This window comes from Delphinus delphis, chromosome 14 (genome assembly GCF_949987515.2).
Source record: "Delphinus delphis chromosome 14, mDelDel1.2, whole genome shotgun sequence".
NCBI classification, from domain to species: Eukaryota; Metazoa; Chordata; class Mammalia; order Artiodactyla; family Delphinidae; genus Delphinus; species Delphinus delphis.
Window position 1 is genome coordinate 49678070 of NC_082696.1, and position 26557 is coordinate 49704626.

A 26557-nucleotide genomic window follows, 5' to 3' on the forward strand; every position below is an offset into this window, starting at 1 on the left:
AATATTTGAAGAGATTATAGTTGAAAACTTCCCTAATATGGGAAAGGAAATAGTTAATCAAGTCTAGGAAGCACAGAGAGTCCCATACAGGATAAATCCAAGGAGAAATATGCCAAGACACATATTAATCAAACTGTCAAAAATTAAACACAAAGAAAACATATTAAAAGCAGCAATGGAAAAACAGCAAATAACACACAAGGGAATCCCCATAAGGTTAACAGCTGATCTTTCAGCAGAAACTTTGCAAGCCAGAAGGGACTGGCAGGACATATTGAAAGTGATGAAGGAGAAAAACCTGCAACCAAGATTACTCTACCCAGCAAGGATCTCATTCAGATTTGATGGAGAAATTAAAATCTTTACAGACAAGCAAAAGCTGAGAGAGTTCAGCACCACCAAACTAGCTTTACAACAAATGCTCAAGGAACTTCTCTAGGCAAGAAACACAAGAGAAGGAAAAGACCTACAATAACAAACCCAAAGCAATTAAGAAAATGGGAATAGGAACATACATATCGATAATTACCTTAAATGTAAATGGACTAAATGCTCCCACCAAAAGACACAGATTGGCTGAATAGATACAAAAACAAGACCCATATATATGCTGTCTACAGGAGACCCACTTCAGACCTAGAGACACATACAGACTGAAAGTAAGGAGATGGAAAAAGGTATTTCATGCAAATGGAAACCAAAAGAAAGCTGGAGTAGCAATTCTCATATCAGACAAAATAGACTTTAAAATAAAGACTATCAGAAGAGACAAAGAAGGACACTACATAATGATCAAGGGATCGATCCAAGAAGATACAAGAATTGTAAATATTTATGCACCCAACATAGGAGCACCTCAATACATAAGGCAAATACTAACAGCCATAAAAGGGGAAATCGACAGTAACACATTCATAGTAGGGGACTTTAACACCCCACTTTCACCAATGGACAGATCATCCAAAATGAAAATAAATATAAGGAAACACAAGCTTTAAATGATACATTAAACAAGATGGACTTAATTGATATTTATAGGACATTCCATCCATAAACAACAGAATACACACTTTTCTCAAATGCTCATGGAACATTCTCCAGGATAGATCATATCTTGGGTCACAAATCAAGCCTTGGTAAATTTAAGAAAATTGAAATTGTATCAAGTATCTTTTCCGACCACAACACTATGAGACTAGATATCAATTACAGGAAAAGATCTGTAAAAAAAATATAAACACATGGAGGCTAAACAATACACTACTTAATAACGAAGTGATCACTGAAGAAATCAAAGACGAAATCAAAAAATACCTAGAAACAAATGACAATGGAGACACGATGACCCAAAACCTATGGGATGCAGCAAAAGCAGTTCTAAGAGGGAAGTTTATAGCAATACAATCCTACCTTAAGAAACAGGAAACATCTCGAATAAACAACCTAACCTTGCACCTAAAGCAATTAGAGAAAGAAGAACAAAAAAACCCCAAAGTTAGCAGAAGGAAAGAAATCATAAAAATCAGATCAGAAATAAATGAAAAAGAAATGAAGGAAACAATAGGAAACATCAATAAAACTAAAAGCTGGTTCCTTGAGAAGGTAAACAAAATTGATAAACCATTAGCCAGACTCATCAAGAAAAAAAGGGAGAAGACTCAAATCAATAGAATTAGAAATGAAAAAGGAGAAGTAACAACGGACACTGCAGAAATGCAAAAGATCATGAGAGATTACTACAAGCAACTCTATGCCAATAAAATGGACAACCTGGAAGAAATGGACAAATTCTTAAAAAGGCACAACCTGCCAAGACTGAATCAGGAAAAAATAGAAAATATGAACAGACCAATCACAAGCACTGAAATTGAAACTGTGATTAAAAATCGTCCAACAAACAAAAGCCCAGGACCAGATGGCTTCACAGGCGAATTCTATCAAACATTTAGAAGAGCTAACACCTATCCTTCTCAAACTCTTCCAAAATATAGCAGAGTGAGGAACACTCCCAAACTCATTCTATGAGGCCACCATCACCTTGATACCAAAACCAGACAAGGATGTCACAAAGAAAGAAAACTACAGGCCAATATCACTGATGAACATAGATGCAAAAATCCTCAACAAAATACTAGCAAACAGAATCCAACAGCACATTAAAAGAATCATACACCATGATCAAGTGGGGTTTATTCCAGGAATGCAAGGATTCTTCAGTATACGCAAATCAATCAACGTGATACACCATATTAACAAACTGAAGGAGAAAAACCACATGATTATCTCAACAGATGCAGAGAAAGCTTTCGACAAAATTCAACACCCATTTATGATAAAAACCCTGCAGAAAGTAGGCATAGAGGGAACCTTCCTCAACATAATAAAGGCAATGTATGACAAACCCACAGCCAACATCGTCCTCAATGGTGAAAAACTGAAAGCATTTCCACTAAGATCAGGAACAAGACAAGGTTGCCCAGTCTCACCACTCTTATTCAACATAGTTTTGGAAGTTTTAGCCACAGCAATCAGAGAAGAAAAGGAAATAAAAGGAATCCAAATCAGAAAAGAAGAAGTAAAGCTGTCACTGTTTGCAGATGACATGATACTATACATAGAGAATCCTAAAGATGCTACCAGAAAACTACTAGAGCTAATCAATGAATTTTGTGAAGTAGCAGGATACAAAATTAATGCACAGAAATCTCTGGCATTCCTATACAGTAATGATGAAAAATCTGAAAGTGAAATCAAGAAAACACTCCCATTTACCATTGCAACAAAAAGAATAAAATATCTAGGAATAAACCTACCTAAGGAGACAAAAGACCTGTATGCAGAAAATTATAAGACACTGATGAAAGAAATTAAAGATGATACAAATAAATGGAGAGATATACCATGTTCTTGGATTGGAAGAATCAACATTGTGAAAATGACTCTACTACCCAAAGCAATCTACACATTCAATTCAATCCCTATCAAACTACCACTGGCATTTTTCACAGAACTAGAATAAAAAATTTCACAATTTGTATGGAAACACAAAAGACCCCGAATAGCCAAAGCAATCTTGAGAACGAAAAACGGAGCTGGAGGAATCAGGCTCCCTGACTTCAGACTATACTACAAAGCTACAGTAATCAAGACAGTATGGTAGTGGCACAAAAACAGAAAGATAGATCAATGGAACAGGATAGAAAGCCCAGAGATAAACCCACGCACATATGGTCACCTTATCTTTGATAAAGGAGGCAGGAATGTACAGTGGAGAAAGGACAGCCTCTTCAATAAGTGGTGCTGGGAAAACTGGACAGGTACATGTAAAAGAATGAAATTAGAACACTCCCTAACACCAAACACAAAAATAAGTTCAAAATGGATTAAAGACCTAAATGTAAGGCCAGAAACTATCAAACCCTTAGAGGAAAACATAGGCAGAACAGTCTATGACATAAATCCCAGCAAGATCCTTTTGACCCACCTCCTAGAGAAATGGAAATAAAACCAAAAATAAATAAATGGGACCTAATGAAACTTAAAAGCTTTTGCACAGCAAAGGAAACCATAAACAGGATGAAAAGACAACCCTCAGAATGGGAGAAAATATTTGCAAATGAAGCAATGGACAAAGGATTAATCTCCAAAATACAAAAACAGCTCATGTAGCTCAATATCAAAAAAACAAACAACCCAATTAAAAAGTGGGCCGAAGACCTAAATAGACATTTCTCCAAAGAAGATATACAGACTGCCAACAAACACATGAAAGAATGCTCAACATCATTAATCATTAGAGAGATGCAAATCAAAACTACAATGAGATATCATCTCACACCAGTCAGAATGGCCATCATCAAAAAATCTAGAAACAATAAATGCTGGAGAGGGTGTGGAGAAAAGGGAACACTCTTGCACCGCTGGTGGGAATGTGAATTGGTACAGCCACTATGGAGAACAGTATGAAGGTTCCTTAGAAAACTACAAATAGAACTACCATATGACCCAGCAATCCCAGTCCTGGGCATATACCCTGATAAAACCATAATTCCAAAAGAGTCATGTACCAAAATGTTCATTGTAGCTCTATTTACAATAGCCCGGAGATGGAAACAACCTAAGTGTCCATCATCGGATGAATGGATAAAGAAGATGTGGCACATATATACAATGGAATATTACTCAGCCATAAAAAGAAACGAAATTGAGCTATTTGTAATGAGGTGGATGGACCTAGAGTCTGTCATACAGAGTGAAGTAAGTCAGAAAGAGAAAGAGAAATACTGTTTGCTAACACATATATATGGAATTTAAGAAAAAAAAAAGGCATGAAGATCCTAGGGGTAAGAGAGGAATAAAGACACAGACCTACTACAGAACGGACTTGAGGATATGGGGAGGGGGAAGGGTAAGCTGTGACAAAGCGAGAGAGAGGCATGGACATATATACACTACCAAACGTAGGTAGATAGCTAGTGGGAAGCAGCCACATAGCACAGGGAGATCAGCTCGGCGCTTTGTGACCGCCTGGAGGGGTGGGATAGGGAGAGTGGGAGGCAGGGAGACGCAAGAGGGAAGAGATATGGGAACATATGTATATGTATAACTGATTCACTTTGTTAAAAAAATACACAACAAAAAATATATATTATATTATATTACTATAGAAAATATGGTCACCTGTTGTTCTAGGATCATATTCTTCTCTCGCTCTACATTGAGAACCATTCTCTTTGTATATTCTAGTTGTTTCTCTAGAAGGGTACAGTGAGACTGGGCTGAGCTTAACTGCATACTTATATCTATGAAAAAGAAAAAGTAATGAGTCAGTTAGTTATCACATAGATCAGAGAGTTATAACAAGAAATGTATTCTATGAATTCAATCAACAGCTAAAAGTTCAAGAGTTCTTTAGTTCTAAATATTGACTCTCCCAAAGTTATGAACATACATTTTGTGTGTATCTCATTAATTATATATAACCAATTTAACGTTGCCTCCTCATAAACTCCCAGAGGGCATACTTCTGAAAAGGAAGGATGTCAGTGACCTGTGGGATAACAAAAAACCTGGCTCTTCCTGGGAAACAACACCATCTGGAAAATAGAGGACCTAAAGTCTCTTTCCTAACAATACATTTCTTCTCTTTCAGGAAACTCAGGTATATGCATTCTACCATTCCCATTGTCCTCTGTTCTCGACTACTAACTGCACAGTTAATTCTATTTATAATAAGCAACCTCGTTCTAATTCTTTAATTCGTTACTTTCCTCAGCTCTTTCTTCTACTTTTGTCCAATTACCTTGGGATGTTTTTTTTTCCTCCCCATTTCTTCATTCTATTTATAAGTTGAAACACAAATTTGAACCTTGTTTATGAGGGTGATGTAGTGTTACAAGGAAAAAAAAGCCACAATTTTTAAGTGAAATTATATAAAGAACTTATGTTCTAAATCTCTAAAACAGATGTCCAGAAGTCCTTTTCATAATTTCCACAGAAGCCTCCACCTACCTGTCCATTTCTTCCAATTAATCTTTTAAGTTAAATATAATTTTTTAAGTTAATTTTTATTGTTTTATGTTGTTTAATTACTAGTATTGCTTTATATTTTCTAATTAAAAAAAAAACTAGTGAAAATATGAAGTATTCCAATTATATTATGGGCTAATAACATATTGCATTTTGTTGGTATTCTGAAAATATTATAATTCTTAAACACAACTTGTCTAATTTTTCTTTTAATCTCAAAAATTTATGAACTGGGATAACAGATATAATAGAGGTAAGTTCAAAATTACATCCATTTAATGCAAATACCAAAATGTCTGAGAACAAGCCCTCAATGTTCGAATGCATATAAGAACAAAGATATTTGAGTAAATCTTCTTAGACTGGGCTTATTATTTTTAAGTTGTAAACTTTGGTAACCACTTGTTTCTGAGAACTATTGAATGTTCTTACCTTTTTTCTGCTTTATTAGTTCCTCATGTGCCAGATTTCTCTCCTTTGTTTCATCCTCCAAGGCCTTTTTATACTGTGCCGCTTCTCTGGAAAGAATGTTCAGGTTATCTTCAGCTTGTGTTCTCTCTAACTCTAAACGATGAATCTTTTCCTGAAGAGTTTTTAAGGCTAAAATAAGAGCTGTTGAAAAAAAATTTGCTTGATATTTTAAGTGAGAATTTTTGAACACTTAACAATCATAGTAGCATATAAAAGTGAGCAGTATGTTTTTGTTAGTGAACCAAAAAAAATAAGTAATTTATATTCCTCATCAAAAAGAAAAATGACAAAACTTTAAAGAGGGACAAATTCTAACATATCTTACAAAAACAATATATTTATGATTGTATTTAGTACTTTCCTAAATTTGAGATATGAGAAAGCTAATAATCACTAAATTTAATAAAATAAATATATTCAAATTAAGGCAAAAAGATATGTATATATGTATATGTATATATGTGTGTGTGTGTATATATGTATATGGAAAGAGAGAGAGAGACAGAGAGGTAGAGAAAGGGAGGAAGGTTGGGAGGCATAAGAGTATGAGCATGGATAAAGAAAATTAAAATATAGTGCCCACTAATTAACAAGGAAACTTAGGTTTAAAGTTAAAAGTTTTTCTCAGTTCTTCATGTATTCAGTTTCAGTCAAACCAGAAACATTTATTGTTTCTTTGTCCAAGATATAATGTTAATAATTAGGACATATGGGATAGAACATAGTTTCTTCCATTAAGAAAAAATTACAACCTAGTGGTTTAACTGATGTCAGGCTTGAAAGATTATAAGTGTTACACATGTACTACTGTGATTTCTTTTCAGCTATATTAATATCTTCATGATTCAGATAAGCTCAGAGTTATAAAATTTTCAAATATTGTCTTACATTTTCTTCTCAGTTACAACTTTAAATTATAAAAAACTAGAGATAATTGAATATAAATAAATGTTATAAGTTAACTTTCAAATAGTTTATATCCAATTAGAAAGATGTCTGCTAGAGATTATTTTTTGATTTGGATTATTATTTCTTCAGTTGCTTTGCTCCACAAAGCCAGTCTATTTAATAATGGCAACCATTATTATAAAAGATTAAAAAACAACGTGACTATCATCATCTTAGAAAGTAATTTGTAATGGTGTAGGTATGCCTGGAGTCATAAATGTTTTCCTAATTCAATTTTAAGATCCTCCTAAGCTTGTATTTTAAAAGTTATATTACTTGTATTTTGTAGTTACTCCAATGTACTGGATTCATGAAGAATTTTCAAGGGTAATTTCAGATATATGAAATTACTGAATTTAATCCTTGACTAAGACAATTCTACTTAATTCATTAGTATTCTAATCATCTTGTTTATTAGAAGGATTCTGAAAATCTGACCTTTTATTCTTCAGAGAGTATTTTCCTATTTTCTAATGACGTTTTAATGATAAGCCTGTAATATGTGCTTAGCTGGTTATATTAATTTTCATCTTATAGCTGAAGAAGCCAAAATAAAAAAATGTTAAGTAACTTAAGTTTACAGAAACTTTAAGAAACAGAGTCAAAATGAGTAGTTTTACTAAGATTAGTTAAATACACAATCATCTTATTTTCTATATAAAAATGAAAAGTTTTGTATAACATACTTTGTACCATTCCCCTAATGTTAAATAAGATTTTATATTAGCATTACCTTGGCTATTTGGACTACGAAGCATTTTAGGAGAGGTAACTTCTAAGTTCACAGAATAGTGAGTCTGAGATGATTCAACACTCTGGGCGATTGATGGAACAAACACTCTTTCTGGAGGTTTACGATAGCTTCCTACTATACTGTGCATTAATTCAGAATCCATTATCTGTACTTCTGTACTGTGCCAGTAAAGGAATAGCACAGTATAGCATCATTCTTTCCTATGTGAATGACAAAAACATTAGACAAAAATTCAGATGAAACTTTAAAATAAATACATAATCATATACTGTGGAATTTTGTCTTTACGAAGTTAATTATCACAAATTCAACTATAATAAATTCAGCAGTAAAAGAAAGAAAAATGACTATTTACTCTATAAACAGTATAGACAATTCCGCCTGACTTTCAATGAGTATATGCTCTGGAGTGAGCGTTACATGCGTGGTGTGAATTTGCTGGTTTCTCAGTTGATCATAAGTTCATCATCTGAGCACCCCTCTAAAAGAGTTTGACTCTAGGGTTCAGAGAGAAAAGTATATATTCTAAAAGACAACACAGCTTTGAAACACAAGCCACCCACATAACATGATTCTCTAAGACTCTAATGTACTGGCCTCCTAAGGGATTTTCAAGGATAATTTTGGATATATCAATTTCTGAGTCTAACCCTTGAATAAGACACAACTCCACTTAATGCACTAGCATTCTAATCATGTAGTTTAGAAGGGTTCCAAAATCTGAAAATCTAAAATAGCTTTACCTTGTCATTCTGGGCTTTTTTTGTATGTTTGTTGGAGAGCTCTTTTAACCATCTTAGCAGATAATTTTTAAATGTTCCCAAATCATTTTATTTTCCTTTCTGTAATTTAAATATTTTAGAAATGTATTCTACTTAATAGATTATAGTCAATGTTAAATAAATTAACTCATAACCACACTGAAAGAAACAGAAAATTGTTTATACACAAAACAATTTACCAGCACAATTTTTAGAATGAAAGCTTGCTTTAAAATGTAAATTTAGAATTCCTTTGTAGAATTATAATTAGCCTACTTTAATTTTTGAGAACTGTAAAATTTCAGTGATTTCACTACCTTCCCAATTCACAGGGCAAAGGAAGATACTTCCATGACTGTATTTCCTGGGATGGCAGGGAACATAACTTCACTCAATAGGATTTTCTACTTTAGCCACTGTCATGATGTGTAGTCTTCCAGGACATTCTCATCAGTCTAAATTAGAGGTTATAGAGCCTAGGAAGCTTTGCTAGAATACTTGATGCTCTTTGATCTTAGGAGGTGATCATTTTTGCTTTTGTTATTAGCACCAGCTACCATTTACTAACCATGTCTCTGTCCCTCTGGGTTCTTGCTGCTTAGACACTGTCTGCTCCCCATGGGAGACTGCATCTATCTAAGTTGCTGTTCCCTCAAAAAATAAGAGAGCAAATTTAGTTACAGCTGGCTCACAATAAAGTAAAGGCAGGGCCCCAAAGTACAGATGTTCTGAACATGGTTGTACATCTTCAGAGAGAGGTATGTGGTTGAAACTATCCAAAGAACTTTGGAGTTACTCGAGAAATCTGATTCAGTTTTCAGCTCCTGCTGAGTCTCTCCAATAATGAAAAGAATGAAATTTTGCCATTAGTCACTATACACTGAAGTCCTTGGGAGGACTGTCTGCTTCCTCTGTCCCAAATATAGTATTATTTTACAAAGTCAATTTTTGCACCAATTAAAAAGAATTCAAGGGTTTTAGCGTATATGAAATGACTACTCAGAAGATACCAATAAGTTAAAAATTAGACCAAAGTTTATTTAAATTAAATGTGTAAACATATCTGAAAGTTGGCATAAGCAGAGTAATAACCTACTGGTATATGAAGAAAAGAAAGAAAACAGTAAAGAAATGAGAGAAAACAAGCCATGGGGTTCTCACTGTAATAGGGGTTCCAGCTCAACCCTTACAATCTAGCCCTGTATTATAAACAAGTGCTTAAAAACTACTCAAAGCTTATTTACATAAAGAACCGAGGCATCCTAGGAGAAAAACTCTGAAGGAATATGACAGATGTACAGAAACCCTGATCCAAAATCAAAGCCTTAATTGGTGGAGAAGAGGAGGAGTGATTCTGAGTAGAGTATGGTGGTGGTCATTTTAATTCATCTCTGACCTAGTCCCATCTACTTATACATGGCTGTAGGGAAGAGAGAGGGCTGGAAGTAAAAAGTGAGAAATATTTCACCAAGATCTCTATAAAAGATTGAGGCACTAGCTGCCTTGCTTTGTATAAGATGTTATATTCCAATGAAGGGGGAAGTTGCCAGAGGTCACTAACACAGTTTTGGCACTTTAAGAGTTCTGTTGCATTGGTAGTACTGTTCAGCCAGAGAGAGACAGCAAGAGAGTGACAGAGCAGCTGGAAAGGACATATTCATGGCATGTATGAGAGAATTTTCTAGAGGAAGTTTTCTGAAAATACAGAGAGCTGCCTAAGCCCCATCCTCCAAGGAATGTGAATGTTTGGTATGAGGTGTAGCTGTAGGTTATTGAAAAGACCTCAGAAATTCTTGTTGGAGTATTCTGTCCCACAGGTAGGGGCAAAGGGCTGTAAAATGTGGGCCTCGATTGTATCAATAGCCTGGTAAAGCTTAGGAAAACTCAAGTTATGCCTGGAACCATTCCTGACAGCTTGTAAACAATCAGGGAAATTATCCATTGCCTCTATGGTGTATAAAATTAAGACACCTTAATTGGCTGCAACTAAGGTGCCACTGCATGAAGAAACTATCCCCTCTAAAGAATGTGCTGGACACAAATACTTAACTGCAAAGCATTTTCACTCGTTCTTGAGGGAAGTAATTGTTCCAAAATGGTCCCTTTAAACAACCAATGTCTATTCCTGCTGGTGGCATCATCTTTGTGTAATCTCATAGGACTATTAGGGAGACAGCATTTAGGAAGCAGTCAGAGATACTACAATGGGTTCTTGAAATGGAGGACTCTCTGTTTCCGTACTGGTAATTCTTTCAAGTTTAGATTTTTTCCTTGGAGAGACTGGAGAAAGATCAACAGCTCTGCTTCTTTTATCTGGTTTTCTTTGTGTATGCATCTAGATTAACTTATCCAAAGAGCAAACACAGTAAAGGCTGGACTAACTTTATTTTATTCTTAATGTATATTACTTTTAAAAGTACTCTTACAATTGAGTAGAATAATTTGAGGTTAAGGAATTTGCCTTACAGATGCTCTAATAGATATTACAACCTATTATTTACAACATATAATAACTAAGGTGTTAAGACAGTGATATAAAAACTGACTGGTCAATAGAAATTAGTAAATCTAAGAACTTCACATAAATACTTCCATGGGATTCAACAAATGTTTCATTTGTTGTTCATTCAATGAATGATGTTAGAAAAACTAGGGAAAAAACCCAGTTAAACCTTTCCACAATAGCACACATCAGTACAGAACTTCAAATAACCTACAGAGTTAAAATTTTTTTAACTTTAAAAATTATAAAAAAAAACAGTGAAGAGTTAAAATAATCTTAGAAGGGGGCAAGATATTTTGTGTTTAAAGGCAGGAGGAAAATAAAGGAAAAGATACAAAGACTACATGAAAATTCATTCTACAACATATAGAAATTATGAAAAAATTTGAAAGACAAAAGAAAAGCAGAAGATAATATTTGCAATCACTTATGCAGCATTCTGGCCAGGAATGTGTAACCTGAATCTCAGTACATCACAAAAGCCACAAATAGAAAACATTCTATTTTTTATAAAGGGGGGACTGTTTTCTTAAAAAATGTCAACGTCATAAAAAATGATGACATGTCTAGGTATATATATCCAAAAGAAAATTGAAAGCATGGTTTCAAATAGATATTTGTAAACCTATATTCATAATGGCATTATTTACAATAGCCAAAAGGTGGAAACAACCCAAACGTCCATCAATGAATGAACAGATAAACAAAATGTATATACATACAATGTAATACTATTTGGCCTTAAAAAGAGAAGGAAATTCTGACACACGCTAAAACATGGATGAACACTGAAGACACTATGCTAAGTGAAATAAACCAGTCACAGAAAGACAAATACTGTATGATTCTACTTATATGAGGTATCTAGAGTCGTCAAACTCATAGAAACAGAAAGCAGAATGGTAGCTGAGGGGAGGGGTAAATGGGGAGTTGTAGAATTTCAGTTTCGCCAGATGAAAAAGTTCTGGAGATTGGTTGTACAACGATGTGTGGCAGGAGAGACAAGTTAAAAACAAGATATGATTCAACGGGATAAGTTCCATAACAAAAGCATACACAGAGTGTTATGGGAGCACAGAAGAGGGATTATCTAACTCTGATTGACAGAGAGATAAGTAAAGCCAGAAATAATTTGGAATTATGAACAGTTTTGAAAGAGTAGTTTAGGTAAATATGGGAGAGCGAACATATACACTGACTTTTGCTTCCTCTTCAAAACCCACTAAAATAATATTAAAACTTTTTAAAAAAGATAAACCTGAAAGGACAAAGAAATCAGAAAAGATGACAACAACATAACTTTGGAAAATGGAAAACAGATGTACAAGTAATAACAGACTTAGCTAATGCAAAAAGGCAGATTCCTAACTCAAGTAATAAAAGTGACTTTTAAGTTTACCCTATAGAACCTCCAAAATGGCTCATGAATTAGCTACACCTCTGTAGTAAATTTGTAAGTTGTTAAGATAGGGCTGAAACCTAGAGAATAGGATGAAAGTTTAATTTAGACGTAAATTATATGCCCAAATCTCCTTTGCTTCTCCATACAACCAAAAGACTGCTTTATCCCCTCGTCTGGGAAGAAGACCAGTAGTTGTTGTTGTTGTTGTTGTTGTTTTAATGAAGAGGGACTTTTAGAGTATCTCTGGATTGGGAGACACTCAGCACAGGTGAGGGTGGGGAACCAGACTGAAAGGAGGAAGATTCAGTACACAGAATACTGGCAGTCTACATATCCAAGTGGAGACGGGAAGATCCTTATCAAGGGAATATGACTAGCCCAAGTTAACAAAGATACTAAAGACAATAAAATGAATGGATTGGACGGATTTGGAATTTCCAATCAGTTTTTTAGTGCTCCACTCTTAAATATAAGTTGTTTAACAAAGGCTTACGACATTGAGGAAAGATGTGAAAGACAGAGATCAAAACAAGCAAACAATAAATGGCTTAACAGGAACACAAAATTTGGAAAAACATAATTAAGAGATATAATCATTGAGGGACATGACAGATCCTAGTGAATTTGGCTTGAGCATAGTGAGTAAATGTTGGCAATAAGAGATGGCTAAAAAGGTATATGAGGGCCAAACCACAAAGGATTTGGTATATCACACAAGTAGTTCGTATTTTATAGGATCAGGCAATAGGGAGCTAATAAAGGATATAAAGGGGAATAACATGATCAGGTTTGTATTCTGAGTTTATTCAGATGGCCCTGAGGTAGATTGGAGGGAGAAGAAATTACAGGCAGAGAGACAATTTAAGAGGTTACTGAAGTAATTAAGATGAGAAAAAATATAAGGCCTGAACTAAGACTGTAGTAAATGAGATCAACATGGAAGATTCTTAGAAGATACAATCAAAAGGACTTAGGAACCAACTAGATATGTGAAATGGGGGAGAGGAAAGAATCAAAACCACACTCCAAAATTTCACTTGGGCAAGTAAAGAGATGGTGGTGGCATTAACAGAAATAAGAAATAATATAAAAGGAGATACAAGTCTGATGGAAAACAATGAACTCTGTTTTAGATATAGTTGAATCTGAGGTGCCCACAGGCAAAGTCAAAGTAAGAACAAGTAATTCTTTAGTATCTACATCTAATATGCTATGCCCTGTAGAAATAAACACACAGGGCATAGCTTCTGCAGTCAAATAGTTTGCAATCTCACTGTTGAAAAAAGACAAACAAGAGACAATGAAAAGGGAGAAAAAAACACAGGGGGTGAGTTAGCTAGCAGTATACCCAATAAAATTGGTTTGCTTATTTCATAATTATTAAAATTTTATTGACCATTCTTCAATCTCATTATCCTAAATGAGTCTGAATAGAAGAAATATGATTACATGAGTAAAATATCTTGTTTTTTAAAGAGTACAAAGCAATCTTTTACAAATATTTTATAAATTATAATACAGCATCTAATTGTTACGTGTACAGTTAATTCTCAATGCTATGCTGTAAGAGCTACCTGATTTCCAGCAAACATATTAATTTGTGGATTTAAGATAACTAGACTTACGAACATTTTATCTAATAATCAGAAGTTAAATTTTTCCTTACTGAACTTGAATATAAATAAGTTTAAAACTTAAAAATGTCTGAGATTATTTAAATGATTAGACTCTCCATCATCTTTACCTGTACTTTATCTTGAATATTCAGTCCAGAGAAAGTGTTCCTGATTCAATATAAAGTGAATAAAGGATATACAATTATATAACTATAGCTCAATTTTTAAAAAGGACAAAGATAAGCATAAAAGACTATATATGTATTAAATAATATTTATTATAATATATTATATACAATAAATAATAATTGTAAATATATTAAATGTTACTAGATGGACAATAGATTTTTATTTTCTTATTTCTACCTTATACATTCTCTACAATAAATACATATTAGTTTTATAATAAGAAACAAAAACTTACTAAAATAGTTTCCTTTTAATTAGATTTCTACAGAGGTAGAAAATGGTGAAGATGTAGAGTATCAATGGCTTATATTGATATTTGTAGAAGCACTTATATCTTTTCATTTTTAAGGGTCTTATGCCTCTTATATCAACATAATCTCAGGGAGGACAATTATGTTTATTTCTTCTGTAAGCTTCTACAATCTAAATTGCTTTGCTCTGCAAATGGGCATTGTATCCTCAGGGCCTAATCCAAAAAATACTTGTAAAATGAATCCCCTGAAACTAATTTGATATGTCAACAACTTTTCCCTACCTTCTTACACTAATGTTTGTCATAGTTAAACCCAACAATTCTATAAATACTATCCTAAGTTTTAAAAAATCACATATTATACCTTGGTATATACTTTTGCATACAGTGTATATTGTGTTTCTAACCATTTCTCTTGTAAAAAATTAATAAACAGAAACCTCAATTAAATAGAGTAGAGATCAGAAGGGGGAGCTCTTATGCCCTGCGACATAGCTGAGTCCAGCAGGTAGAAGAAATACTCTTCTTTCCTGGCAAGGATTCAGCCAATGAAAAGCCATAGACTCTTTGTTTACTATAGCTCTCCCAACCTCCTTTCCCCTCTATAAAAGAGTTCGCCTTCCCTTGCGCTGCAGGGATTTGCACAGGGCTCACCACAGTTGCAGACTCCAAATTGTAATTTTCTGCTGATCCCAAATAAACCCATTTTTGCTGGAGAAATATCTGGCAGTCTGTTTTGGGTCAACACCCTTTAGAATGGTTGATGGCAAACTTATCACATGTAGAAAGAATTTAGAAATTGAGTCAACAAATAATGAATTTTAAAGTTAATAATACTCAGATTAGTTGCTACAAATCCTCCTTGGCCTTTACTATTTTTTTTTCTCCCACAGATAGAGCACACATAATAATCAGAATTAATTACGGGAGTACTGATTAGTCAGGCAGCCCAAGGGCGAATGAGCTGTTGGACAATGATAAATAACTAAAGCTTACCTATTTAATTGCCAAAATTTATTTCAACTAGTTTTAAAAGAAATATTTCTAAAATGCTTAACCTACTTTTTTTCATTTTAGATAGAGTATACTCAACACAATTTAACCTTAAGGATATCACAATAGAATTTTAATTATGCACAATGATACTTAGAGAACCACACTGATATTTGTTGGATTGTTTGCCCTTTCACTGGAAAGTTCCAGACTGTTACAGATTTTGTTTTCTGTCTTTTCACCTCTTGCTATCTCTTCTCTTCCTGCCTGCTTATGAACTGTCTACTTGACTCTAGTAGAATATATCCCTCCCCTTTCTAATTGCTTTCCCAACCTAAAACAAGTAAGAAACAATAAAACAATCACACTTTATTCATTAACCACTCAAAGATGTAAAACATAGTCCTTGGCAGCCCTTAAAATGTTCATAGCTTAATTATACTAAAAAGGGTGCTATGGGAACCCAGAGGACGGGCATCTAAACAAGTCTGGGGGTTTCAGAGATGGCTTCCTGGAGGAGCTAGTTCTTAAACTGAAAAACAAAGGATGAATGAGTAGGATTTGACAGTCAAAAGAAAGTGAGAGAATGAGTAGAGAAAAAGATCAAGTGTATAAGCAAAAGAAATAGCACGGTAATAATAAAACTAGGGATACCTCACATTTATTGAATGCTTATTATGTGAATTAATTTACTAAAATCCACAGAGCAACTCTATAATGCACAATTATTCCAATTTTAAAGATGAGTAAACTGTGGCACAGAAAAACTGTGTTTTGCCCAACACAACTAAAGTGGCAAAGTCAGAACTTGGCTCAAAGTTTGGCTCTAAACCTCACACTTTTGACTCAGGCAGTTTGGCTCTAAAGCTCTCACTTTTAACCACCATGCTATATTGCTGATTTATGCAAAGTTATAAGAGCTAGAGAGGATGTGGTGTTTTGGGCAAGCTACTACAAGAAATGTACAAAGCTGGAAGATTGCAAATGTGCCTGAGTGTTGCAGAAGAGGAGGCAGAAACCAGATCTGAGGAGGCTTGTAAGCCAGGCACAGGTGTTTGGATTTTATCCCGCAGGCAATGAGAGCCACCCAGCAGAGGAGTAGCAGTATCACATTGCCTTTGATAAAGATTTCTGTGAGTTAGAATGGAGAAAAACAAGCAGAAGTTAGAAGTCCAGACAGAAGACTATTCCAGAATGCTATGTGAGGCAATAAAGATCCGAACCAAAGCAACAGAAATGGGGATGAAATGAAGGGGACAAATTAGAGATAATTAGGATACTGAATTCACAGAATGTATGACTGGGATGAGGAAAATTAATGATAGGGCGAAATTAAATATAGCTCTAGTCAAAGCAGAAAACAGATTTTGAGGGGTGTCGAGGTGATTAAAAAAAGGTTCATTTTAGACATGCTTGACATACTTGTGGGACAATAACAACATAAAAACAGCTACCACTTATATTGAGCTTAGTGCCAGGCACTGTCAAAGAAATTTACATGTATTGATCCACAGAATCGTCTAGGCAACCCTATGAGGTATTTATATTAATTTCATTTTACATGAGGCAACTGAGAAGTTAAGTAACTTTGCCAAAGGTCACAGAGTTATATAAGTGGCTGAGCTGGGACTTGAGCCCATGTACCCCAGATCAGAGTGTATTCTGCCTTTAATAGAGACATGTCAGTTGTATAGATGAATCTGGCATCCAAGAAGAATGGTTTAGACTAAAGATAAGGATTTGAAAACCATCAGTATATATAGATGGCAGCTGAAGTCATGAATATTCACTTAGATATAGAGTATGCAGTTTTTCTCTAAGTATGGTTCTTCAATCACTTAGGTATGAATACCTTGAGGATATTTAATAAAAGTGAAGATTCCTGGGCATCACCCAGGTCCACGGAAACATAATCTCTGAGCATAAGGCACAGAAATATATAATTTTCACTCCCCAATTGATTCTTATGCAAAAAAGTTTGAAGATCACTGATGAGGAATGAGCAAAGAAATGTGTAACAATGACACTGAGTTTATTACAACTGTGCCTACAATGCGAGTAAACAAGCTCTGAAGAAGTACAGTAAGGGCCTAAGCAAGCATCTGATGGATCTTGTATCAAATGTAAGTCACCACCTATTGTAAGATGCACTATTCTTTCACATACCACAAGAAGAGAAAAATAGGAGACCTCTCATGTAAAGCTGGAACAACAGAAGGGCCACAAATACTGTGTAGAATAAATGGCAACTAAACCCACAAAGCAGAAAGAGACAGCAAGAAAACTTGAATGCCTCTACCTTTCAAGTTCTGGGCACCAGGTAGAGGGAATTTTATCCAAAAGACAATTCTTACACAGCTTTACAGTCTGAATTCACACTACCAGTGGGGTAAAAATAAAAAAACAAAACAAAAAATATATAAATCTCAGAGAATTTAATTTAAAATGGTCTCAGGTAGTAGTGCAAATGACTGCTAGAGGCAAATGCAAGTCCTTTCTGAAGTAATCTGATTTCAATCCAGGCCAATAATGATTACAAGATGTATCCCTGTTTTAGAAGTGTTTTTAAATGTGAAAAAAATGTCTTAGAATCACTAAAATGCAGTAAATGGAATGTATGCCTGCCCAGAAACTTTTGGGTGGAGTGGCTATTTTCTGGCTCTCAAAGGTACTTCATACATAATTTCATATAGGTGTTGATTTGTTTTTAAAAGTAAGAACTACAAAATAAAGACTATTTAAAATTCTAAAAATCCTTTTCCTTCCCATCACATTAAACATTTTTAATTATTCACTCTAAATATAAAAAAAATCTTATTCATAAAAAAAATATAAATCAAACAAACAAAACAACCAACAAGTGAGATCAGACAAGTTGTACCCCAGAGTGCATGTAAATGCTTCAGTGTTCACTGGGACTTTGAGAACTAGATTGCAAAATTCACCACAGGCCCTGGTAACAGTCCAGACACAACAGGAGGAAGAGCAAACTTTGCTCCTGCCAAAGATGATGATTTACAGTCCCAGTCCAACACTTGGTGTTCTTTCTTTCACGCACAGGCCACAAACACACTATCTTAATATTTTCATTATATCCAGAATACCTGGCCCTTTCTAAGAAAAATTGATCCCTTCCTAACAATGCCGCCGTGAAAAAAAATTCCTTTAGCACTTTTATAATATTCCAGTAAAGGAGTGTATTCCTTGTTCAGACATGCACTTTCCATCTTTTCCAAGGGTAGTATAAAACACTGCACAAATTACACACCATAATTGCTCTGGGAACTTAGAAAACTGCAATTTCATTGAATAGCAAGCATATCATCCAAACAGGTGGTTAAAGGACTAAAATGGCTTTAGAGTGAGAGTAATCACCAATTGATCACTGTGAGGAGTTCCCTAATTCAAATGTGTGACTTACATATAAACTAGTTATACAGCCAAACTGCTGGCTTCTCCCTACTTTTAGTAGATGAAGGTCCTCAAAATCCCTCTCACAGCGCAATCTGTCTAGAGCAATTGATAAAAGAATTCTAATTTGAATCTCACTCTTGCCACTCCCTGCCACAGTACCTCTTTCACTCAGGAAAGCTATTTCCTATCCCAGGAGTAAATGCATACATATATGTATATACATGAGTATAGGGATTTTTCTAAGACTGTAGAAAGTAAAGTTTCCCACATCCCTACCTACAATTTAATATTCACTTTCCCATAGAAACAAGAGAATAATGGTTTTATAGTGCCACTGATGTTCCAACCATGTTATAAAAATATTGTTTCGGGACTTCCCTGGTGGCACAATGGTTAAGAATCCACCTGCCAATGCAGGGGACACGGTTTTGATCCCTGGTCCGGGAAAATCCTGCATGCCGCGGAGCAACTAAGCCCGTGCGCCACAACTACTGAAGCCCACGCACTCTAGGGCCCACGTGCCGCAATTACTGAGGCCACGTGCTGCAACTACTGAAGCCCGGGCGCCTAGAGCCCGTGCTCTGCAGCAAGAGAAGCCACCGCAATGAGAAGCCCGCGCACCACAACGAAGAGTAGCCCCTGTGTGCAGCAACTAGAGAAAGCCCACATGCAGCAATGAAGACCCAACGCAGCCAAAAAATAAATAAGAATTTTTTAAAAAAGAAAAGTTTTTTAAAAAAATATTGTTTCTATGTGGATCTGTGGAAAATTCACTCTGAATGTCAATGTCAACCTACTTGGTAACTCTTGGGATAAAGTTTGTTAGCACGGTTTATGTACTATGTAATATTTAATGAAACAATTTTTTTTAAGTGGCCCATAATCCAATTATACAGAAACTCCTATTAACATGTTTTTTTAAAAAGTAGTATACCCACAGGTAACAAAACTTAAACAGCACAGAGAAGAACAAAATAAAAAGTAATAACTTTTCTACTCCTAGACCGTTGACTCCCAACCACATCTACTGCTTTCCCCTCTCTGAGGGTAACCACCAACAGCAGATTCTTAAGAATAGAAAGAAAGGGCTTCCCTGGTGGCGCAGTGGTTGGGGGTCCACCTGCGCATGCAGGGGACACGGGCTCGTGCCCCGGTCCGGGAAGATCCCGCGTACCGCGGAGCGGCGGGGCCCGTGAGCCATGACCGCTGAGCCTGTGCATCTGGGGCCTGTGCTCCGCGACGGGAGAGGCCACGGCAGTGAGAGGCCCGCATACCGAAAAAAAAAAAAAAAAAGAATAGAAAGAAAAACAATTATTCATATACCTAAGTACTTTTCTTTTGGTGACTTTCCTGTCATATACATCAATGAACAGGAAAGATTTATCAGATTCTAGAAGCTTGGCAATCTGTTCGATTATAGCATTACTGGTTCATTCTTTACCACTGCATCCCTGTTGCTATTGCTACTCTCTTGGATTTAGCAATGATGACTAATTCTTTGCTGAGGCATTTCCCCCTCCATTTCTATGGATCTGAGGACTGAATCTGCATGATTCTACTAAGGAATATGATGTAATGGATTGAGTTGTAAGACCTGGGTTCTTTCCTGTTTCTGACACTTACATAGCATGTAATCTTAGTTGTTACTTCCTTTCTCTTAGCTTTGGAAAATATAAAGTATTATGTAAATATACAGTGGTAGAAGTAGAAGTGATAAACTCTTTATCATTCTTTTCTCGGAGTTTCAGTTTCCTTATAACTTAGCCTTTATATATATATTAATCTCTGACATAAATTCTTCCCTTCCCTCCCTGTAATAATTCAACTTCCTGTACTTCTGTTTCCCAAATTTTTCTGACATGTCAGGTTTTCATTCCTCCTAACTAGCAATGTAATTCCTCTCTCTCTCTCTCTCTACACACACACACACACACACACACACACGCCACATTCTTGACATTAAACTATTTCTGAAGTTCTTACCGCCTTACATTTCTAGAAATTTTACCTTTACAGGGACTTTTGTTTATATAATGCATTTCCATTCTCCCAGATGAGCAAAGGTACTTGTAACCTGTACTGTTAGTACAGGTTACAAGTACCTTTGCTCATCTGGGAGAATGATAAGGCATTATAGCATAGTGGCTAAGAGGTGGGCCCTGCAGCAAGACTCCTTGGGGGTGAATCCTGTGTGATCTAAGGCAAGTTTCTTAAACTTTCCATGGTTTTCCCCTACCTATAAAATGGGAATAATAAGTCTATATACGTATTTCAGAGAATTATATGTGATGAATCAATACAAAGTTCTTAGAATAGAGCTTGACTCATAGTTAGCACTCGGCAAATCTTACTGATATCTAAAAATCTTTATACGTTGAATATCACATCCAAAATTTTGTTAGTATAATCATTGATGTCCATAATGATACTGAGAAACAACAAAATCCAAAAGTCCCTTTTGAACTATCAAAACCTAAACTATATCTAGTACTGTTCTAATATCATGCCATACTATGAAGTTTCCAAACAGTAGTCTATAAATGGTATATAAAATGACTTTTCACAAAGTAGAATGCTCCATTCCCCACAATATTTAACTTACTTATAGTAACTTTACACTGCCGCTGTACAAACCCAATTTTTATACCTAAAACCTTCTTTACACACAGCCCTCCTCAAGCGACAATATTACGTTGGGGGTTGCCCTAATATATTTGCTTTTTATCTACTCAAGATGATAATTTATTTCTTATCAAGTACTGACCACCATTTCTCTGAATTTTAAAAGTTCACATCCACTCAGATGTCCCAGAGGCACCTCAAACTCATATCTGAAACTTAATATATCATCATTCCCCTAAAAACTTTTTCTTCTTAAATTTTTTTTTTTTTTTTTTTTTTTTTTGCGGTACACGGGCCTCTCACTGTTGTGGCCTCTCCCGTTGCGGAGCACAGGCTCCAGATGCCCAGACTCAGCGGCCACTGTGCACGGGCCCAGCCGCTCCGCGGCATGTGGGATGTTCCCGGACCGGGGCACGAACCCGTTTCCCCTGCATCGGCAGGCGGACTCTCAACCACTGCACCACTGGGGAAGCCCTTCTTCTTAGATTTTTAATCTCGCTTAATAGTATCATCCCCCTACTTCTCAACCCTCAAGTTCTGAGGATTTCAACACCTAAAACACTTCTTGAATCACCTATACTGTCTCATCCTTACCACCACTAACTAGGTGCCCTAGCCTAGGCCCTCATCATTTTTTGCCTCGACTACTACAATGGCCATCTAAAATGATTTCCCTGACACTGATCGTGTCCCACTAAAACTATACTCTTCTCTGCCTCTAGAGTGATCTACCTAAAATTACAATCCAGCCATGTCACTTCAATGCTTAAAACTCTTCAGTGACTCCTCACTGCCTTCAGGATAAAGATCAAGCATGTTCTCAGGGCCTCGATGACCCGTTCTCTATCAATCTAATTCTTTTCTCCTGCCTGCCTATACTGAGTGAACACATTTCTAGTGTTCATATTGTATTCTCTTCCTACAGTATTCTTACCCATTATGCAACACACAGTTTATCAGTTAATCTGTCCGTGAAGCTTCCCCTTTGCATACCTATATACTTAATATATTATATTGAAATAATCTGTTCATGTCCTCCCCATTAAACTGAAAGCCTTGAGGACAGGGATCAAGTCTCAGTCACCTTTATAACTTTAGCACCTAATTCAATACTTAATAAATGCTTGCTAAACTGAAATGAATTAAAGGCCTAAAAGCCATGCAGAGTTCTAAGATAAATCCTAGTGACAAGTCATCTCAATGTGAAGTAAAAGGACGATGCCTATGCCATTCAGACAAAAGAGGGCTCTAGTCACTAACAGTAGTGCCTGAGTTATTCTTTCAAAAAGCAACACACCCATGTTTGTCTCCTTAGCATCCAGAGCTCCAAATTTATAATTCCAATTCTTATTCCTATTAGCAAGCTGCAGTATCTTAACCACACGAACTTTTGACATGTATGTCTGAAGTGAACAACTGTTCTAAAGGGCTGAAGTAATCTGTTGATGGACAGAGTTGTTGACAGGCTGATCTGTAAAGAGACACCATTAAGCCCTTACTTTTTTCCAAACCGGACTTGTTGGCACAGCTGTTAAGGTCTTAACATGAGAAATAGCATATGTTATTGAATAGCACAGAGGGAAAAAGGACAAACCAGATATTCCTGCCTAGCTGAGGCAGAAGCTTAGTTAAGATAATTAAAATACATTTTACTTAAAATGCACCTATGAAAATTTGTATGACCTTCCTCTTATAGCTTCCAATTCTTCATTAGTTTCCAATGTTCATCCTTTACTTCTAGCTAGCTGTGCCAAATGCTGAAAGTGTTGAGGGCCTCCCAATGTACCACTAGCAGCCAAACTACAAGAGGCATAGAGAAGACCCTATTATGATGGCTAAAAATGAGATATCTTTATTGTTCCTAAGAACTTCTCTTGCATCCAAATAGAGACTACACCTGTGACTGTGTCAGCATAACTCACTTCATTTAAGATTGAGATGACTTTTCAGTAAAGGTAATGTTAGGAATCTGCATAATTTTCAGTTTTCATCCCACTTCAATTCCAACACTATTTGCTGAGTGCCTAACATGTGCCAGACTTTGTGCTAGACATGGAGGGAGAAAGAGGAAGAGGGCATAGTCTGAGGAGAAATAAATGCAATGCCTAACCAATGTGGGCCTTTGAACTTGCTCTAAACTACTACTAATCTGGTATCCCACAAAAATTGGGGTTGACCCTCCAATGCTGCTTTCATCATGGTAACCAGCCAAGTTTGCCAGTCCAGCTCAGATGAGCCTTAGCTAAGACAGACTCAGCCTCCTTTCGACCTCGAACTAAAAACTTCCTATTGCCGCAGACTACATTCCATTGAAAGGTATACAAGGGTTGTAGCACAGCAAAACCAAAAGGCACGGCCAAAGGCATTTGCACTGATAAGTTCAATCATTAATAATATTATTCTTATGTATATGAATACTGCTAACAACTTCTTATACTTACATTATATATAAATCCATAATATTTTACTGTGCTAGCTGAGAGATTAGGGTGAGAGTATTTGGAAAGAGGTTTGACAAAAAACTGAAAACAATATATATACTGTTTTTCTCCCTGATTACAAAAGTAATACACGCTCATTCTACAAAATTTGGGAATGACAGAAGAAAATAACAATCACTATAAACTCTAGCAATCTAAGATTGTTAAGGTATTATTAATACTTTGGTATCTATTAAGTCAATCTTTTATTATTTTAACCAAAGTTAGGATTGTATCATACAATGTTTATGTAAATTGCCTTTCTACTTAACAATATACGATAAACATTTTCTTGTATCATTAAATATTCTTTTAAAGTATAGGGTTCTTTTAGTGGCAGTAGATAAATATTTATGTAAATTACCAATTTTTTTTATTAGGATACAAGTTAAAGTTTTATTAGGATACAACTTAAGTTAAAGACAGTTTTGATGCTTCTGATACATACTGTCAAATTGCCTGGAACAATTTTATTTTTTAACATTTTTTTGGAGTATAATTGCTTTACAATGGTGTGTTAGTTTCTGCTTTGTAACAAAGTGAATCAGTTATACATATACATATACCCCCATATCTCCTCCCTCTTTCGTCTCCCTCCCACTCTCCCTATCCCACCCCTTCTAGCTGGTCACAAAGCACTGGAGTTTTTTTTTTTTTTTAATGCAGTACGCAGGCCTCTTACTGTTGTGGCCTCTCCCGTTGTGGAGCACAGGCTCCGGACACGCAGGCTCTGTGGCCATGGCTCACGGGCCCAGCCGCTCGTGGGATCTTCCTGGACGGGGGCACGAACCTGTGTCCCCTGCATCGGCAGGCGGACTCTCAACCACTGCACCACCAGGGAAGCCCTCCTGGAGCTATTTTAAATTAAGACATTACTGGAGCTTTGCTTAGACTGAGACGAAGTCCTAAAGTTCACAATTCTCACCATGTCTTGAGACTATTTCTCCAATCTATAATATTTTTAACTTTTACAAAGCCATCAACTGTCATTAATTTAGCATTAGCGTTAACATATTTGTTAATTATAGCTTGTGTGATTTAATTAAATTGCTTTAAGAAACTTAGTTTTATTTTAGCAAGGTCTGGACACATCTGCCTTCCTCTGTAGTTCCTTAAGAGCAGAGACCATATCTTATTCATTACTCTATTATCCACTGGCCTTATTAAATGATAGTCATTCAATAAGCATTTGTTGCACTTGATTCAATTAATGTAGAAATACATAAAATGAAACACATCTAAGGCTAATAGTTAACAAACATTTATTAGTATATGTAATGCATACATTCTACTTCTCTGAAATCCGGATTCAACTTTAAATTATATTTGGCAACATTTTTTCTTTCATTGTGGCACATAAAGTAATGCTGTGCCTTACAATCTCTGGTACCTTAAATTCAATGAATAAACTCTTCATAAAACCATACACTGAGAACATTTTTCTCATGCTACTAAGTAAGTAAATGCAAAGTGCTGATCATGGATCTCTACAGCTGCACAAAGATGTGAGGGGCTATCCCCTATAGGGGTTCCTCTGCTCTATTAAATCAGTGTGTTAGGTCTTCGAGGCCAGAACTTCACCTTACTCATCTCTGTATTTCTAACATGTGCTCTCTAGGGGCTCAATAAAGATCAGCTAAATGAATAAAAACATTTGGCTTGGAGGAAGGGAATGATTGGGTGACAGGGGATGAGCCACACTGTAAAGGAAGAAAACAAATTATAAAGATAATGTGACAAGAAATAAAAAGAAGGAAATATACTTATTATTCTAAATATTTAAAGATTATAGATTTACAACTCACTATGGTTTATACAGTATTTATCAAAATGTGTCCTACAGAATACTAGTTTTATAGGATATTAATTGGAGTTACTCCATAAATTAAACAGATTTCCAGGCAAATAAAATTAAACTAATTTGGGGAAATTAGTAAAACAGCATTAACCAACTTCTTCACCAGCAAATTTTATCAGTATATTTAACATTCTACTATCATTTTGAATTTTTCAAAACAGAGATAGACCATGTATCTCCCAAACTTATTTGCAACAGAAAACATTTTTGGGGGTCCTCCTGAGAAATCAGCGTTCCACAGAACAGACTTCAGGTAATGTCTATATACAGAATCTTCAAAGCAGCTCTACACGGAAGACAGTTATCAAAATATCATGAGATAAGTAATTGATAACAAAATAACAACTGGTAACAGAAATAAAGAGAAAATTGTCTAAAGCATCCGTATTGCATACATAGAAATTCATATTTCCAGTGGAGGAGGGTAAAGGAAGAGAAGTAAAGAGACTGTCCTATAAAACAAGGGTTAAAGATTGTAGTATTCATGCATTTAAGTTCACTTGATTTAGTAAATAACTACTCTGGTGTATCTGACTAAATGGTACCCCAAAATTGTAGTGTACCTTCAAAAGTACCTGACAGAATCATGATATAACCAAATTATTTGGTAGATACTATAATTTTTCTCATTAACACAACTCATGAAATAAGGAGGGTTCATAGAAGAGACAGTAAAATTGAGTAACAGAATTCAAACAACTGGCATAAAATTATTTTAGAGCAAGAAACAGAATTTGTCTCTTATATGTTCTAAATGAATAAAG

The 26557-nt window shown here is 35.5% G+C and overlaps 1 protein-coding gene across 2 annotated transcripts in view; it reads right to left on the minus strand.

The window, feature by feature from the left end:
• CEP57L1 (centrosomal protein 57 like 1) overlaps nucleotides 1–26557 on the minus strand; it is a 67053-nt gene that overhangs the window by 26060 nt on the left and 14436 nt on the right. The window contains exons 2-4 of one of the 2 annotated variants that reach the window (XM_060030125.1): nucleotides 7682–7902; nucleotides 5962–6141; nucleotides 4681–4802 (exon numbers count right to left, since the gene is read on the minus strand). In XM_060030125.1, the coding sequence (XP_059886108.1) occupies nucleotides 4681–4802; nucleotides 5962–6141; nucleotides 7682–7844 (465 nt within the window). In that variant the 5' untranslated portion in view covers nucleotides 7845–7902. Of the gene's footprint in view, nucleotides 1–4680; nucleotides 4803–5961; nucleotides 6142–7681; nucleotides 7903–26557 lie in introns of those variants that run through there. The other variant, XM_060030127.1, reaches the window with a different exon arrangement.